Source organism: Ostrea edulis, chromosome 4 (genome assembly GCF_947568905.1).
Source record: "Ostrea edulis chromosome 4, xbOstEdul1.1, whole genome shotgun sequence".
NCBI classification, from domain to species: Eukaryota; Metazoa; Mollusca; class Bivalvia; order Ostreida; family Ostreidae; genus Ostrea; species Ostrea edulis.
Window position 1 is genome coordinate 92,584,490 of NC_079167.1, and position 15,220 is coordinate 92,599,709.

At 36.5% G+C, this 15,220-nt stretch overlaps 1 protein-coding gene across 1 annotated transcript; it reads right to left on the minus strand.

Moving 5' to 3' along the window:
- Positions 1 to 9,003: 9,003 nt before the first annotated feature.
- LOC125668704 (hematopoietic prostaglandin D synthase-like) lies at positions 9,004 to 14,642 on the minus strand. Its single transcript, XM_048903056.2, is given in 8 exon segments — positions 9,004 to 9,168; positions 9,299 to 9,403; positions 9,612 to 9,652; positions 9,655 to 9,711; positions 12,731 to 12,823; positions 13,068 to 13,151; position 13,544; positions 13,998 to 14,642. Coding segments are annotated over 8 exon segments (594 nt in total). The 5' UTR covers positions 14,046 to 14,642.
- Positions 14,643 to 15,220: the final 578 nt, after the last annotated feature.

Below are 15,220 nucleotides of genomic sequence, written 5' to 3' on the forward strand. Positions count from 1 at the left end.
TAAATAAATAAAATGAATGAATATTATAACACGTGTTCCTTAACAATATCCGTAATAGTCTATAAGTGCTGACTCTAAGAAAAGTTGTAAAGACTTGATTCAAAAATAAAGTTAAATCAGAACTGAACGTTACTTTTGATACCTATGTAAATATCACTTTATTTAATGATATAGCATTGTTTATGATATATATTATTGTCAAAGATAAACTTTTCTAACATGTATCAATATTGATGCTATATATATATTTATTATATATAGTGTATTACCTGTGCTGAATCCCGATTCCGGTTTTTAGACAGAAGCATATAGCAGTTTTCTCCAAAACTTTTCCAATCCTTAGGGCATTCTATGAAATTTTGTGATAAATTATGACATTCACTTTTCATACACCAGCATTTCATTTTGTGTATGAAAATACATAATGGTATAATTCTTTTCTGAAATCTTATAGTCGTAAATCGCAATGAATGGTTTTTTAAAACATCTTAGATGTATTAAAGTCCTTTTCATTTTAAATATTTAATTTTATATTTCGACCTGGTACATAACTCTATCATATTTACAAATCAAAAAGCTTCTATCTATCCTTATAATCTTATTTTATTTATTTAATTTTTAACATTTTTTCTAGTCGCGGAATCCTCGATCCCTGCGTTGCATGGGAATAACCGTTCCTTCGCCGTGCAAACATCATTATATCAATCAAAGGACTTTTGGATATGACTTTGAAAACGGAGGTGTAGTGACCCGGTAGACGTAATACCAAAGGGAATATCGCACCGTTCCAGCCCTGAACGCCATAGATACGTACAAATTGTAGCAATATTCACCTAAAACTGGTGACGTCTCACTTCACCTAAAGCCGGTGACGTCTTAATTCACCTAAAACTGGTGACGTCTTAATTCACCTAAAACTGGTGACGTCTTAATTCACCTAAAACTGGTGACGTCTTAATTCACCTAAAACTGGTGACGTCTCTACATCATGGAAAATTTTTCAAATTTGGCGATTAAAATACATGTACATGCTTTACAATTGCTAGCGTGTATTGTGTGTTTAGATGTAAATATACATGTATTTATATTCCCTGAACTTTTCTCCTACATTTCTATTGAAATTGACATTGCTTTCATTTGTGACAATGAATGCATGTTTGTTGCAAACTTGTTCGATCCGGTTTCTTTAGTAACACACGTCTGTGTAATCATCACCAAATAAGGAGCGTCATCAAGGGTACATTGACTGGAACAGTAAGGAATGGGTCAACCCTATGATATTTTAGAACAATGCATAAGAAATATAAATATACATATATAAACAATAAGATCTATATTTTCTTATTGTTTCGTCGGGTTATGCTTTTTTTTTCCTGCGATGCTAGCCACCTTCATCACCCGATGAAACAACAAAGAAAGCATTTTATTGGTCAAATAACATACCGTGTGACGGGTATATTCTGCGGTTGTCTATCCGGAATAGGAGAGAGAGAGAGAGAGAGAGAGAGAGAGAGAGAGAGAGAGAGAGCGTGTGTGTGTCCGCAAAAATTAGAAACCTAGTATATAATTTGTTACCTTTTGAGATCAAATCGTAGAAAATTCCTACCGTAGAAAGTATCCGTTTACATACGATAATTCTTTGTGTTATAATGAGTTCTATTTTTAATAAAGACATTATCCTTTTCTTTTGCAGATGACGAACATCCTGAATTTGTACAAGTGGTTCTCACTTTTGTTCGAAAATGCGTCTCCTATAAAATCATAATATGACAAGAAAAGCTAACTTGATGACAATGATCTTGTATTGCTAACAGAAACAGTAGAATCGTTTTAAAACAATTTCTTATCTCATCTTCTATCATGACAAATTATATGAAAAATTATTTTTTAAAAATCCGTAAATTACCGTCAACAAATAACCATTTGCTTTGGCTGATTGATGAAACTGTAGATGAAGACCATACAGGTTTTTCTTGTAGTCCGCAAATTCATCATGTGTCTGTGTTAGAAATGTAGCGTCTATTGGAAGAAGAATGGTTACAACATACAGACAAATTAAAGAACAGCTCATTTTTAAACAAGAGATGTTTGTAAAACACATATGCCCCCATTGTGCAAAATTGAAAAGGGTTATACACACACACATCATTTAATTGAGAGTAGTATCATCAATTCAAAATATTGAGCAGACAATATCTTCCTACGTCAAGAGTGGATTAACCATGTGACCTAAAAATCAATAGAGGTCATCAACTCCTGAAGATGTACCAGTGTACCAAGTTTGATGTCTGTCAAGCAAAGGGTTCTGAAGATATTGAAGGGACAGTATATTCCTATGTCCAGTTTGACCCTTAACCTTTGACCATGTGACCTCAAATTCAATAGGGGTCATCTTTTTCTGAAGATGTACCAGTGTACCAAGTTTGCAGTCTGTCAAGCAAAGAGTTCTCAAGATATTGACCGGACAGTATATTCCTATGTCCAGTTTGACCCTTGACCTTTGACCATGTGACCTCAAAATCATTAGGGGTCATCTTTTCCTGAAGATGTACCAGTGTACCAAGGTCAATGTCTGTAAAGCAAAGGGTTCTCAAGATATTGACCGGACAGTATATTCCTATGTCCAGTTTGACCCTTGACCTTTGACCATGTGACCTCAAAATCAATATGGATCATCTTCTTTTAAAGATATACCAGTGTACCAAGTTTGATGTCTGTCAAGCAAAGGATTCTTGAGACATTCAGTGGTCAATATATTCCTATGTCCAGTTTGACCCTTGATCTTTGACCATGTGACCTCAAATTTGTTAGTAGTCATCTTTCCCTGATGATGTACCAGTGTACCAAGTCTGATGTCTGTCAAGCAAAGGGTTCTCAAGATATTAAGCGGACAGTATATTCCTATGTCCAGAGTAGATTGACCCTTGACCTTTAACTTTTTGACCTGAAAAACAATAGGGGTCCTCTTCTTTTTATAACCAACCCACATATGAAATATTACAATCAAGTGAATGGTTCTCAAGATATTGAGCGGACAACTTATGGTCTACCACATGGGGTTAAGACCAGCAGTTTGACCTTCACCTTTGATCACGTGACCTGAAAATCCATAGGTATCATCTACTCTCTAAAGAAAGCCTCTGTATCAATTTTGGCTATTATCAAGCAAAGGGGTCAAAAGATATTGAGCGGACAACACATGGGCTTAAGACCAGAGGTTTGAACTTTGACCATGTGACATGAAGGTCAATAGGGATCATCTACTCTTCAAGGGCAATCCTTGTACCAAGTTTGGTAGTTATCATGCATAGGGGTCAAAAGTTATTGAGTGGACAACACATGGTCTACCACATGGGGTAAAGACCAGCAGTTTGACCTTGACCTTTGACCATGTGACCTGAAAATCAATAAGGATCATCTATTCTCCAGGGGCAACCCCTGTACCAAGTTTGGTTGTTATCAAGCAAAGGGCTCGAAAGATATTGAGCGGACAACACATGGTCTACAGACCGACCGACCGACAGACCGACCGACCGACAGTTGCAAAACAATATGCCCCCTCTTTTCCAAAGGGGGGAATAAAAATGAATTGACGAGGTTTAGGAAGAGAAACTAATGTAAAGTATTTGATGCTTCATTTATAGTAAATTTTAGGGCTTTCGTGTGAAACCATTTATTATTAAATGAGGAGATTGCATGACAATGTAAACAGGTGGTTATAGATGTGTAGGCGTGGTGTGACTGGTATAGCAGAAAATAAGATCGAGATTCAAGTGCATGTATGTTTTATATGCTTTACCAATTATGATTAATATGTTTTTGGAGGATCGAGGAATACAATCACCATTGGCATATGAGGTCAACCGTTACAAATTGCAGTATCTACAACACCTATCTATAGGCGGAAAACGCGCATCCAAAATAAGGCATTCACTTTATGGTACTAGCTGATTTAAATATTTGAATATTTTTCTCTCTGAAAGATGATAAAGTATGGATATCCATTTAACTATTTCTATTTAAACAATGAATTATATTATTTTACTATTTTATGTAATATCAATGCATATTTTTCTAACAAATATGCGACATTTTTGTAGATTGCAGAAATTGTTAGATAATCAATACGCAAAATCGTAAATACCAAGTTAGTGGAACTCTCTTGTAAAGAAGTCCGGAAAAGCGTGTCGATCTTGGGCATTTTTTGTTTATTCAAAACATGGCATCGGAAGACGATTTAACCTCCACGTGCTTTCCACTATTAAAAGCATTTTTAGATGAAATGTGTGTAAACGCGTCTGGATACAGGAAAAATGAACTTCTGAATTTAGCTCGCGAAGCTATATATTTTGACGCAAGCTCTTCTCAGCTTTGGGAATTTCCTTGCTGACAGCAGTGGGAAAAAATCCACCACATTTCCATTAAAATATATCAGTTGTGGATATTTCTGCGTATTATATTTCTTTCTTGAATCATTAACTACAGTCTACTGCAGTGCAATGACAGTACGCCATTGTTAAAATCGGGTGAATCGATCACGGCAAAAGTTGCAGAACTGGTATTATTTACCAACATGCCCAAATTCTCGCAAACTCTGAGTCTCGCGAGACTTTGAAAGGGGAAAGTAAAATTTAAAACCAAGACAGAAAAAGTAGTCGCGATCTTGCGTATTGACAAAAACATAAATAACGAAGTGTATTTACAAATAGTTTGCTATTTTAGACTTGAATGGACTCAGTAGGATGAATGTCTTTTCAGTATGTGGACTTTTCACGAAGTTTGTTGCAGGGGACAGTGATTGTTTCTTTTGTTCTGTCCTCTGTAAAATCCATGATCATCGTTAAGAATAGCAACACATACCGATGTGACCGGTCGACAGGGGATGCTTACTGCTCCTAATCACCTGGGGCCCGTTTTACAAAACAACTTACTACAAAGTTGCAAGTCTTCAATTGTATTACACAGTTATTACTTTGAATGAATGAAGTAAAACTTTTCTAAGGGCTAATTTACAACATCTTAAGATAGATATTTTCATTTGGAGTGAATGATCTCACAATAAACTGGAAAATTCCAGCATGTAAAGTTGGTCGTAAGTAGTAAGTTCTTTTGTAAAACGCGCCCCTGATCCCACCTCTGGTGTGTCCAGGGATCCATGTTTGTCTGATCCCACCTCTGGTGTGTCCAGGGATCCGTGTTTGTCTGATCCCACCTCTGGTGTGTCCAGGGATCCGTGTTTGTCTGATCCCACCTCTGGTGTGTCCAGGGATCCGTGTTTGTCTGATCCCACCTCTGGTGTGTCCAGGGATCCGTGTTTGCCCAACTTTCTATTTAAGGGATTGATCACTGTTCGTTATCTTCACCTTTCATACAATGAAGATCAAAATTCATTTCAGATTCTTCATTTGAATAGTAATCCAATTACTTTTTCAGAAGTCTAACTCGAACCGAATCATCCTATGGTATGAGGATAGTTAATAGAAGTTTTTAAAAAAAAGAATATATGTACCATTGAGGTTATTGGTGAATAACTCGATGATAACGTTCTTCGCGATTTATAATGCGTCAACTGCCCCCATCTTACATGTATGTTATATCGAATGAAATGGGAAAAAGATATTGTCATTCCTTAGTTATAGAAGAGTGCATGAAAAATTGATTCAAATTTCTGTCCTTAATGTTTAAACATAATATGTGAAGATATATTACATTAATTTTTAAGATGCATAGAACTGACTGATATTTTTTTTTAATTCCTTTTATATATACATTTAGATCATTAAAGGATTGTGAGAATTCAGTTCATAATGATTTTGAACTTTGAAGTAGTCCTTTTGCCAGTATTGCCAAACGCATGGCAATTAAAAGTGAGAGTCACGGGTGTTTTGGATAAGAATTTTAAAACCGGGGTAGGCGTTGAGATGATTAAGTACCTTCCCTGATCACCGAGCATCAGCCTAAATTTGTAATACTTCACCTAGCGCTGGTGATGTCTCAATATGAGTGAAACATTCTCGAATGATCTAAAAGATTATAGTATTTTGTATTTTAATGTCACAGAACTATTCACCCTATTTGACTTAACATGCATTCATACACGTTTACCATCATTGATGACTTGGAAACTGAATATGAAGCCATGAGTCATTCGGATAGTACATGTGCATGAAAATGTGCGGATCTAGGATATTTTTCATGGTATCAAACATTTGGTGAGAATACGACAACTCTCTCAAAAAAAATTAAAAAAAAAACAAATTCAACCCAAAACACACAATTCTAAATCATGGGTGTAAGAGTTGGGTGGGTGTGATCCTTCAGTGCATGAATTCTATTCACTGGTTCATACTATTATTTCCACTACCTTCTACTAATTACCATAAAAAGCCGGGGGTGGGGGTAGGGGGTGGCAGACAACATCTGAATGAAACTCTGCAATATATAATATGATGAACGAAGTAGGGACGGTCTAAAATGTGCTAAATTCAATGACTTTGTGACAATGTAGTAGTATATGGATCCTATAGTACTGTCAGTCAAAGGGTTACATTGTCCAAACCTGTGTTATTGTCAAAATTTTGAAATGTTCATATAAAAGACCAAGTACATGTATAAATGATGTCACGTTTGATTCACTTTTACATGTATCTTGTTACACCCCAAATCGTTGCCCCGTCCCAAATCGTCGTCCCGGCGACGATTTGGGACAAGATTGCACTATCATTAGGGGCGACGATTTGGGATGTACTATAGTAAACCCCAAATCGTCGCCCGTCCTAAATCGTCGCCCGCCAATATTTTATTGAGTTTTTAGGATATATTACAAAGACGTTATTTTATTGTATCCCCTCTTATATGGGGGTACATAGGTTTCACTTGGTCTGTTTGTCTGTCTGTTCGCACTCATGTCTCTGGTGTTTGTCGACCGGGCTGAAATATTGTATGTACATGTAGATTACAAGTAACCCTCTGACATGCCTCCCCAAAAATGAGAATTATGGAATGAGAGCTTAAAGCGCCGCGAGTTGTGCACAATTTCCAGCAACACTGCAATATATCTGGTGTTTGTGAACCGATATGTGGGTTACATGTGTTCCTGGCATCTGCTTCCCGTAACATAAAATATATCTTGATCGCGAGCTCAATGCGCCGCGAGCTGTAATCATAGCGAACTATTTCCTACTGTCTTTCTGGTGTTTGTGAACCGATTTAGCTGAAATTTGTATGTAGGTTATACGGGACTAAGCACATAGGTGTCCTTTATTTATTTGCTTGATTGTTTTTTCATTTACTGAGAGAGAAAGAGCAACGAATCAAATAAAAAATATTGAAAATTAAAGAGGAAGGGTGGGTGTTTCTCGAGGTTTTCACGAGTGTCCAAACGGCGGGAGAGTGTCCAAACGGTGGCTACCAGGTGTAATCTAATATAATCTGAGGTCACTAACAAATCTGCAGTGCACAAGACCTAACAACCTCATGATCAGCAGAATGACCGTACACCAAAACGGCTATATGATTTATTGTCGGATACATCTCTCTCTCTCTTTCTCTCTCTCTCTCTCTCTCTCTCTCTCTCTCTCTCTCTCTGGAGAACTGAACGGAAAAAATCATATAAAAATGACACCACCACTACTACCAATGACAACAAATAAAACTCTTTCAACAGTAACAAAACCACTACCAACCAAAACAACAATAAGAAATACTGTGATCATAATAAATCTTTTTAAAAATTATATAACAGAACAAGTAAAAGACGACGTAGAAGAATAAAATGTCCTGCTTATAGGGTCCAGAGAACCTTTTGTGGGCATAGATGAACCACAGAAGAAGAAAGAGGAGGAGAGAAGAAGGAATTAACAAACAGGGCCAGTTTGTATGTTTATGATTTTTCCAAATAGTTGCTCTTCCGGCAGTCTGTTGGGTTTCACATGGGTGCAGGTTGTGCTCCTTTGTTGGCTGGCCTATTTTTATATTCATATGAAGCAGACTTTATTCAAAAACATCTACGTGGGAAGAAAAGATGTCTTGCTGTGGCCTTCAATTTGATATTTAGACACATTGACGACGTTTTATCTATTAACAATGATAACTTTCATTCATATGTCCATTCAATATACATGTTTCCCTGTGAGCTCGAAATAAAAGACACCACAGAGTCGTTCACGTCTGCTTCATACTTAGATATTTTGTTGAAAATAGATGTTGGCGGCAGACTGGCGGCTCGGCTTTGTGGCAGGCGTGGTGATTTCGATCTAGTTTACCAAATTTAGTTCAATACAACCTATCATTGGGTCAAGTGCTGTCTGACGTGTTTCATATCGATTGTTAGATCTTTTGTGGCACACTGATTTTGACTACGAATAACTCTGTTTAACTTAATCAAGATATAAGGCTCAGGGCAGGTGTGACCGGTCGACAGGTGATACGTGCTCCTCCTGGACACTGGGTTTCATCTCTGGTGTGCCAAGGGGTCCGTATTTGCCCAGCTGTCTATTTTGTATTGCTTAAATGAGAGTTGGGAGATAGATCACTGTTCGTTATCTTCACCTTTCATCAGCTCATGACGAATGACTACCGGGTACGTTAAAAGTGTGTCAGAATATTGCAGATACTTTAAGGTTTAAGGTCATTAATAGGTTATTCTTAAAACGTGCGCATACTAATTTAGTGTTATAACTTACCTCCTACCAATACTTTCATTCCAGTATACTTTTTAAAGTAAAATTCTACCCGGATTTCTCGTTCGTACCATACTTAGTGGAGACAACTATAAGTACGAGGCCATTTCCGTGATCTGTGAGCGTACTTCTGGTTTTTGTAGGTGAGGTACGAACGGCTACTCTGGGTAGAAATATTTGACGATTTTCGAAGAGAAAACAATCAGTACGGTTTGACCTGAGCAATGTAGGAAAAGCTTTAAATGGCCTGAATAAAATACACTTGAAAGGCATTGAATATTTATTTACAAATTGCAACCAAATGACTCTGCCTTGCGGATTCCTAGACCTCTGTTTTGGGTCGTTTGGTGAGGTACTTTTTGATCTTGGGTTCAGACATTGTTTTGTCAAGGTTAGCTTTTAATTCAGGGAACTTATCTAACACTTTGTCATCCTTCTCCAAAAATCGAGATACTATATCCATGAAATAAATGTCTGCTAAGCTGAGCTAAAAGAAAAATGTCATTTTTCCTAGAGTATGTTAACAAGTATATAAAGATAATGGTAGATCGTCTTACTCGTGGTCAATAAATTACATGAAGGAAATTGATGGTAGCTACAATTGTCATCTGAATTACCTTTTTTCCTACAAAATACTGCCCGCCACTACCCTTCAGAGTTTTCGACAAAATATCCATCACACGCGGGATGCTTTCTTCCTTTAGTTTTTTAGTCTGTTCAGCCTGAAATAACATGTGATTGCTTAAGGAATACTATGGAGACTGGATTGCAACATCAGCTTCATACACAACAACCAATCACGTTGGGGGAATTTTTGTTGATAAGTATTCGGATACATCTAGCATCTTTCATATATGCAAATGAATATCAGAATATATAATTATGTATTATTCATGTAACAATAAATGACCCTTTATCTTTTATACCTACCTTTCTTGCCTCATCTTTTTCAAACATCGACTTAATCAGTGAACAATATCTACCACCTGCTCAATCAGAAGCTGATCCATGTTTGTTTTTCCAGCCAAACCTGTATAGTTGGACATAACCCAAATTATCGCAGTGTATATCAGCTCTTTTAAAGTGCTACAGACAGTTGTTTTTAGTCTGAATATAGCTGAATGTATCAAAAAGAATTTCGAACCACAAAACGTTAAAAAAAACATAAGGAAGCCAACCAAACGAAATGTAAACACAAACTGTGGAATCATCATTATTCGTGGGGGATTGATGCTCGTGGATTCCGTGGGTCACTCTTACCCACGAATTTACGTGTCCTCGAAAACTTTTTTAAATACCAAGCAGTGTTATCTCTCCTAGTGACATCGTATCGCTTATCCACGAAATTACGTCCCCACGAACCAGAAAAATTTTGCTTCCCCACGAACATTGGCCCCCACGAACTAAAACGATTCCCCAGTATAGGACTATATTGAAGTGTTGAGCGTTCAATGATTTGTGTTGCTTTACATCACATGATCACACACCATGAATAATTGTATGAAATTGTAATTCAAATCAGAAAAAGTTAAACAAACACATGGAGCGTGAATTTCCGGAATAATCGATAAACCAAAATGGCGAAATAGCAGCACATCTTTACTAGATTTCGTTCTTTGAAAGGGTAACTTAACTTATGTGTTGAATGTGTATTTAAACACTTTCCATCATGTTTCATAATAACAAGTGGGTTTGCTTTCCACGAAAGGCACACATGAAAATATTTTAGGTAATAATGTAGGAAAGCGTAGTACTATACACAAACACTGAAGCGTACTATTACATGGATGAACTAACGCTGATTGGATTTCATTTTATATTTTCCAATGCAGCAATCAGACTGTAAGCTATTTTATTTATGTGATTTTAATTGGGCTCATATTTTTCTATTTATTTATTTTCTTTGTGATCATTTTAATTGTGACTCAGTAATGAAAATGTTTGTAAGTATTTTAGAATTTGAATAAAAATAATATATGTTGTTTTTTCTTTGCAGGCGGCAAATTTGATTAATTTAGTTAGGGATTTAGCCATCGGAAATGAGACAAAACACAAAGAATTTTACTTGATGTACAAGTATATTTTTGCATGCAACACTTATTTCCACATAGTCCGCTGCAACAAAAAAGTTGCGTACTTTCATATCAGTTATACATAAATGTAATTTATGTTCATGTTAGCCAGGCGTAACTCAACGAAATCTAGCGACAAATCCCACCTTTGGTATATACAGGCTTCCGTATTTCCCCTATTTTGTATTTTTTTTATAGGAGTTATGAAATTGATCACTGTTCGTTATCTTCACCTTTATAGGAGTTATGAGATTGATCACTCTTCGTTATCTTCACCTTTATAGGAGTTATGAGATTGATCACTCTTCGTTATCTTCACCTTTATAGAAGTTATGAGATTGATCACTCTTCGTTATCTTCACCTTTAGAGGAGTTATGAGATTGATCACTCTTCATTATCTTCACCTTTATAGGAGTTATGAGATTGATCACTCTTCGTTATCTTCACCTTTATAGAAGTTATGAGCTTGACCACTGTTCGTTATCTTCACCTTTAGAGGAGTTATGAGATTGATCACTCTTCGTTATCTTCACCTTTATAGAAGTTATGAGATTGATCACTCTTCGTTATCTTCACCGTTATAGGAGTTATGAGATTGATCACTCTTCGTTATCTTCACCTTTATAGGAGTTATGACATTGATCACTCTTCGTTATCTTCACCTTTATAGGAGTTATGAGATTGATCACTCTTCGTTAAAGACATCGATGTTCGTATTTCAGTATTCATGTCTGTTGACGTCGTTGGATAGAATGCTGTCTGACGTGTTTCATATCAATTGCTAAGCCGTTCTTTGCATACTCATTTTGACTACAGATTACTCCGTTCACCCGATCAAGAAATAGGAATATTATTTATATGATTTATAAGGTTCATTGAAAGTAGTTCACAATATATCATTGAATCATGTGTTTAATAGCATAGTTAACCAGAGTCGTACTTTTATTATACAACTCTCTATGTCGTAAATTCAATATAACTAATGAGTTACTTCCGTTCTACATACCACTTTCTTGTCTCATGGTGCTATGTAAATACATAATCACGTGTGCGAATTTAGTTAATAAATATAATTATGTTTACTATTTATGAAGAATTTGATTACTCATAATTTGAATGAGGGTATAAAACATTTGTCATGTGATCTACTAACCATGCATAGATCCGCATACTTAACGACATGACTGTATATGCTGAAGAAGATTGGTGACACGCGTTGCTATGCTTGTGTTACATTACAGCCGTATGATAGTACTGCTTTTATTGGCTTTTACTGTGAGAGATTAATACCTAGTGTCCATTCGTGTACATGCAAGTTGATTTGATATTACAATAGAATCGAATGTTCTTTAAAGGGACAGTATTGATTAGGAATGTAAATATTCACTTATCAACTTGAATATTGGTTGATACTAGTTTTGTTTCCTTCGAAGGAAATATTTCAAAACTATACGTTATAATTCAATTCGACGAAAAGTTTCCATTGCGTGATGAGAAGTTGATTTGAGGAAATTGGGGTTCTATTATTTGCATATTGTTTTACGTCACATCAGAGAATCCTTCACTCGTGTAGAAGCGTCAGCAAGTTTATTGAAGCGTCACAAATGTTGTACTAACGCAGTACCTTCCTTTGTAAGGTCATATCCCAAAGACGGATGGCCTTCACTTCAAATGCCGGGCGCTTGGTAAAGGAATATTCACAACCTACGTTAGACGTCAGAGGATGGATGCCGCACCGGGACTTAGAATCAATCCCGGTCCTCTCAATGGAGAAACAAACGCCCTGACCTCTGGGCTAACGCATTCTATAGTTACTTTTGGTAATTTACAAACATAACCTCGTCCATTAGCAATGTGGTTAGCTTGCTTTGTATGATAGCTTAGATCACAAAGGAACGAGAGGAACTTGTAATTCTAAAATACATAAATACATACAAGATGGTCTTCATTCAATACTAATAATATTCTTAACTTACCATATTCTCTTGCTATGTATCGGGCGATTGCCATACTTTGGAAATGCTTTTTACCATCAATCTCTAATACTGGCAACTGACCAGTGGGTGTGGCTGAAAACAATAACCAGAGAGGGGCGTTAAACAATTAAACAATGAAACAATAACAAAAATTTAAACACCTCAGAAAGGTCTTTTCGGGCACAGGGTTTTTTTGTGTGCCTATCTATTTATCTAACTGTGTGTCTATTTATCTACATTTGTATCTATATACATGTATGTATGTATTTATAAATTATACAATAAAATAAATGATTAAATCGAAATGAAATAAAGAATTAAAGAATCATTTTCTTACTTGGTTTGACCTTTGGCCAATCCTGAAATTCAATCCTGCGATCATCGAAATCTACACCAGCAGCTACAAATATTAAGCGAACAACTTCCCCACTAGCTGCAATAATGTAGCCCTATTCAATTTTTTTTTTATTCTGACGTTTTCGGGATAGGGCTACAATTCCATAGGATCTCCGTAATGGTGCAAAATAATTTTATGAATAACCGATAATAAACTCTGTGCATTAGTCCCAAATGTTGTTTACACCAAAAGGAGTACCAACTTTGAGCTCGGGCATGTCTAATAAAGGTGTTTTTCATTAAATATAATGTACAGCATGCAAAATTCTTCGTCTGCTCCGCCATGCTTGTTATCGCGAGATCTCGTAGGTGGATCTAATGAAAAACCTAAACATTGACAATCAGCGCGAAAATGTAGTTACTCGAGCCACTTCGACAATTAAAGGAAAATCATATTGTTGCAGAAAGAATTTACACTCTGCTGTTCGGTTTTTAACTTGATATTAAATTCAAACCTTTTCAATACCGACGAAATAGCTTTCGCCTCCATACTTCTCCATTGATGTAAATACTACCTTATATGGCATATGCAAATGACTTGGCAATCGGAAGTTGAAACTTCAGTGCATCAAACATGGCGCACAAATATAAATCGAGAAATTGGAATTTATCGAAATTGTTGAAAACGGTAGAATAGAGCCTCACAAATCTTAAGTTGCAGGTAGTAAATTTATATATTGACTAAGAAACATAGAATATCATTTTATTTACGTAAAGAAAGTCAGGAAATGTTTAGAATGAGCGCAAATGTTGCGGGGGTGAATCACGCCCGCATTTGCACCATTACGGAGATCCTAAGGAGTTGTAGCCCTCTCCCTAAAAAAAAATAAAAAATAAAAAAAATCAGAGAGGGCTACATTATTGCAGCTACTTCCCCACGTCCTTTTACATTGAAGTAATGGTAAGTATATTTCGTCATGTTGAATTCCCAGTCTTCTATTACACGTAGCTTTATCAACTGCTAATGAGACTCGGACTGTTCGACTTTTTAATGTGAGTCCAAATGGTTTGTTTAAATACTTATATAGATTTAAACTGACACACAGGGGAATGTTTCAAAAGACTTTTGCAACACACTACCTGTTGTTAAATTTCATTCAAATGCATCTGGACAATAAAAAGGGATAGGGATGTCTTATTATCACCTGCATATTGTGGTTATATCTCTTAACAGATTCAATACACAAAAGCATGTTCTGCGTATTATCAATTCTTAAGTCGAGGCCACAGGTGCTTGTGGACAGGACTTCCGGTACCCCCCTTCTTGTATTTTTAAATGTTCATTTCCTTGGGTATTTCGGACGTATTTTTGATAAAATATGTAACTTCAAAGTTTATATATTTCAATGGAATACACAAATCTCGCATAGAAACCGTTTTTAAAAATGTCATATCACGGATCATATAGCACCTGTGGTCGAGGCAGGTTATTGACACAAAAGTTGATGTTCTAGGGGTTTAGAACAATCTCGTTTAAAGTAAGCATATCTTAAATTCCATGATCGTTATGATTGATTGATTTTATATTGTTTATCGTCCCACTCGAGAGTTTTTCACTCATATGAAGATGTCACTATTGCCGATGAAGGGCTGCAAAATTTAGGCCTATGCTTTGCGCTTACGGCCTTTGAGCAGGGAGGTATCTTTATCGTGCCAAACCTGCTGTGGGCCACAGAACCTCGGTTTTTACGGTGTCATCCGAAGGACCATGATCGATATGGTGATCTCATTTGGAAATATAGCCTGTCATTATGTCGATTGCAGTGTGATGTGTTTCATGCCAGGTGTTACGTCGCTCGTAGAAGGTGACTAAATGGGGCGGTCCTTCGGATAAGACCGCAAAAATCGAGGTTCCGTGTCACAGCAGGTGTTGCACGATAAAAACCCCTCCCTGCTCAAGCGACGAGCATAGGCCAAAATTTTGCAGCCCTTCACCGGCAGTGGTGACGTCTCCATATGAAAGAAATATTCTCGAGAGGAATGTTAAACACTATTCAATCAATCAATCCATTTACCTCATCATGACGTTTCCGTATGAGTGAAAGATTTTCGAAAGGGACGTTAAACACTATCAATCTGATCATAATAATGTAG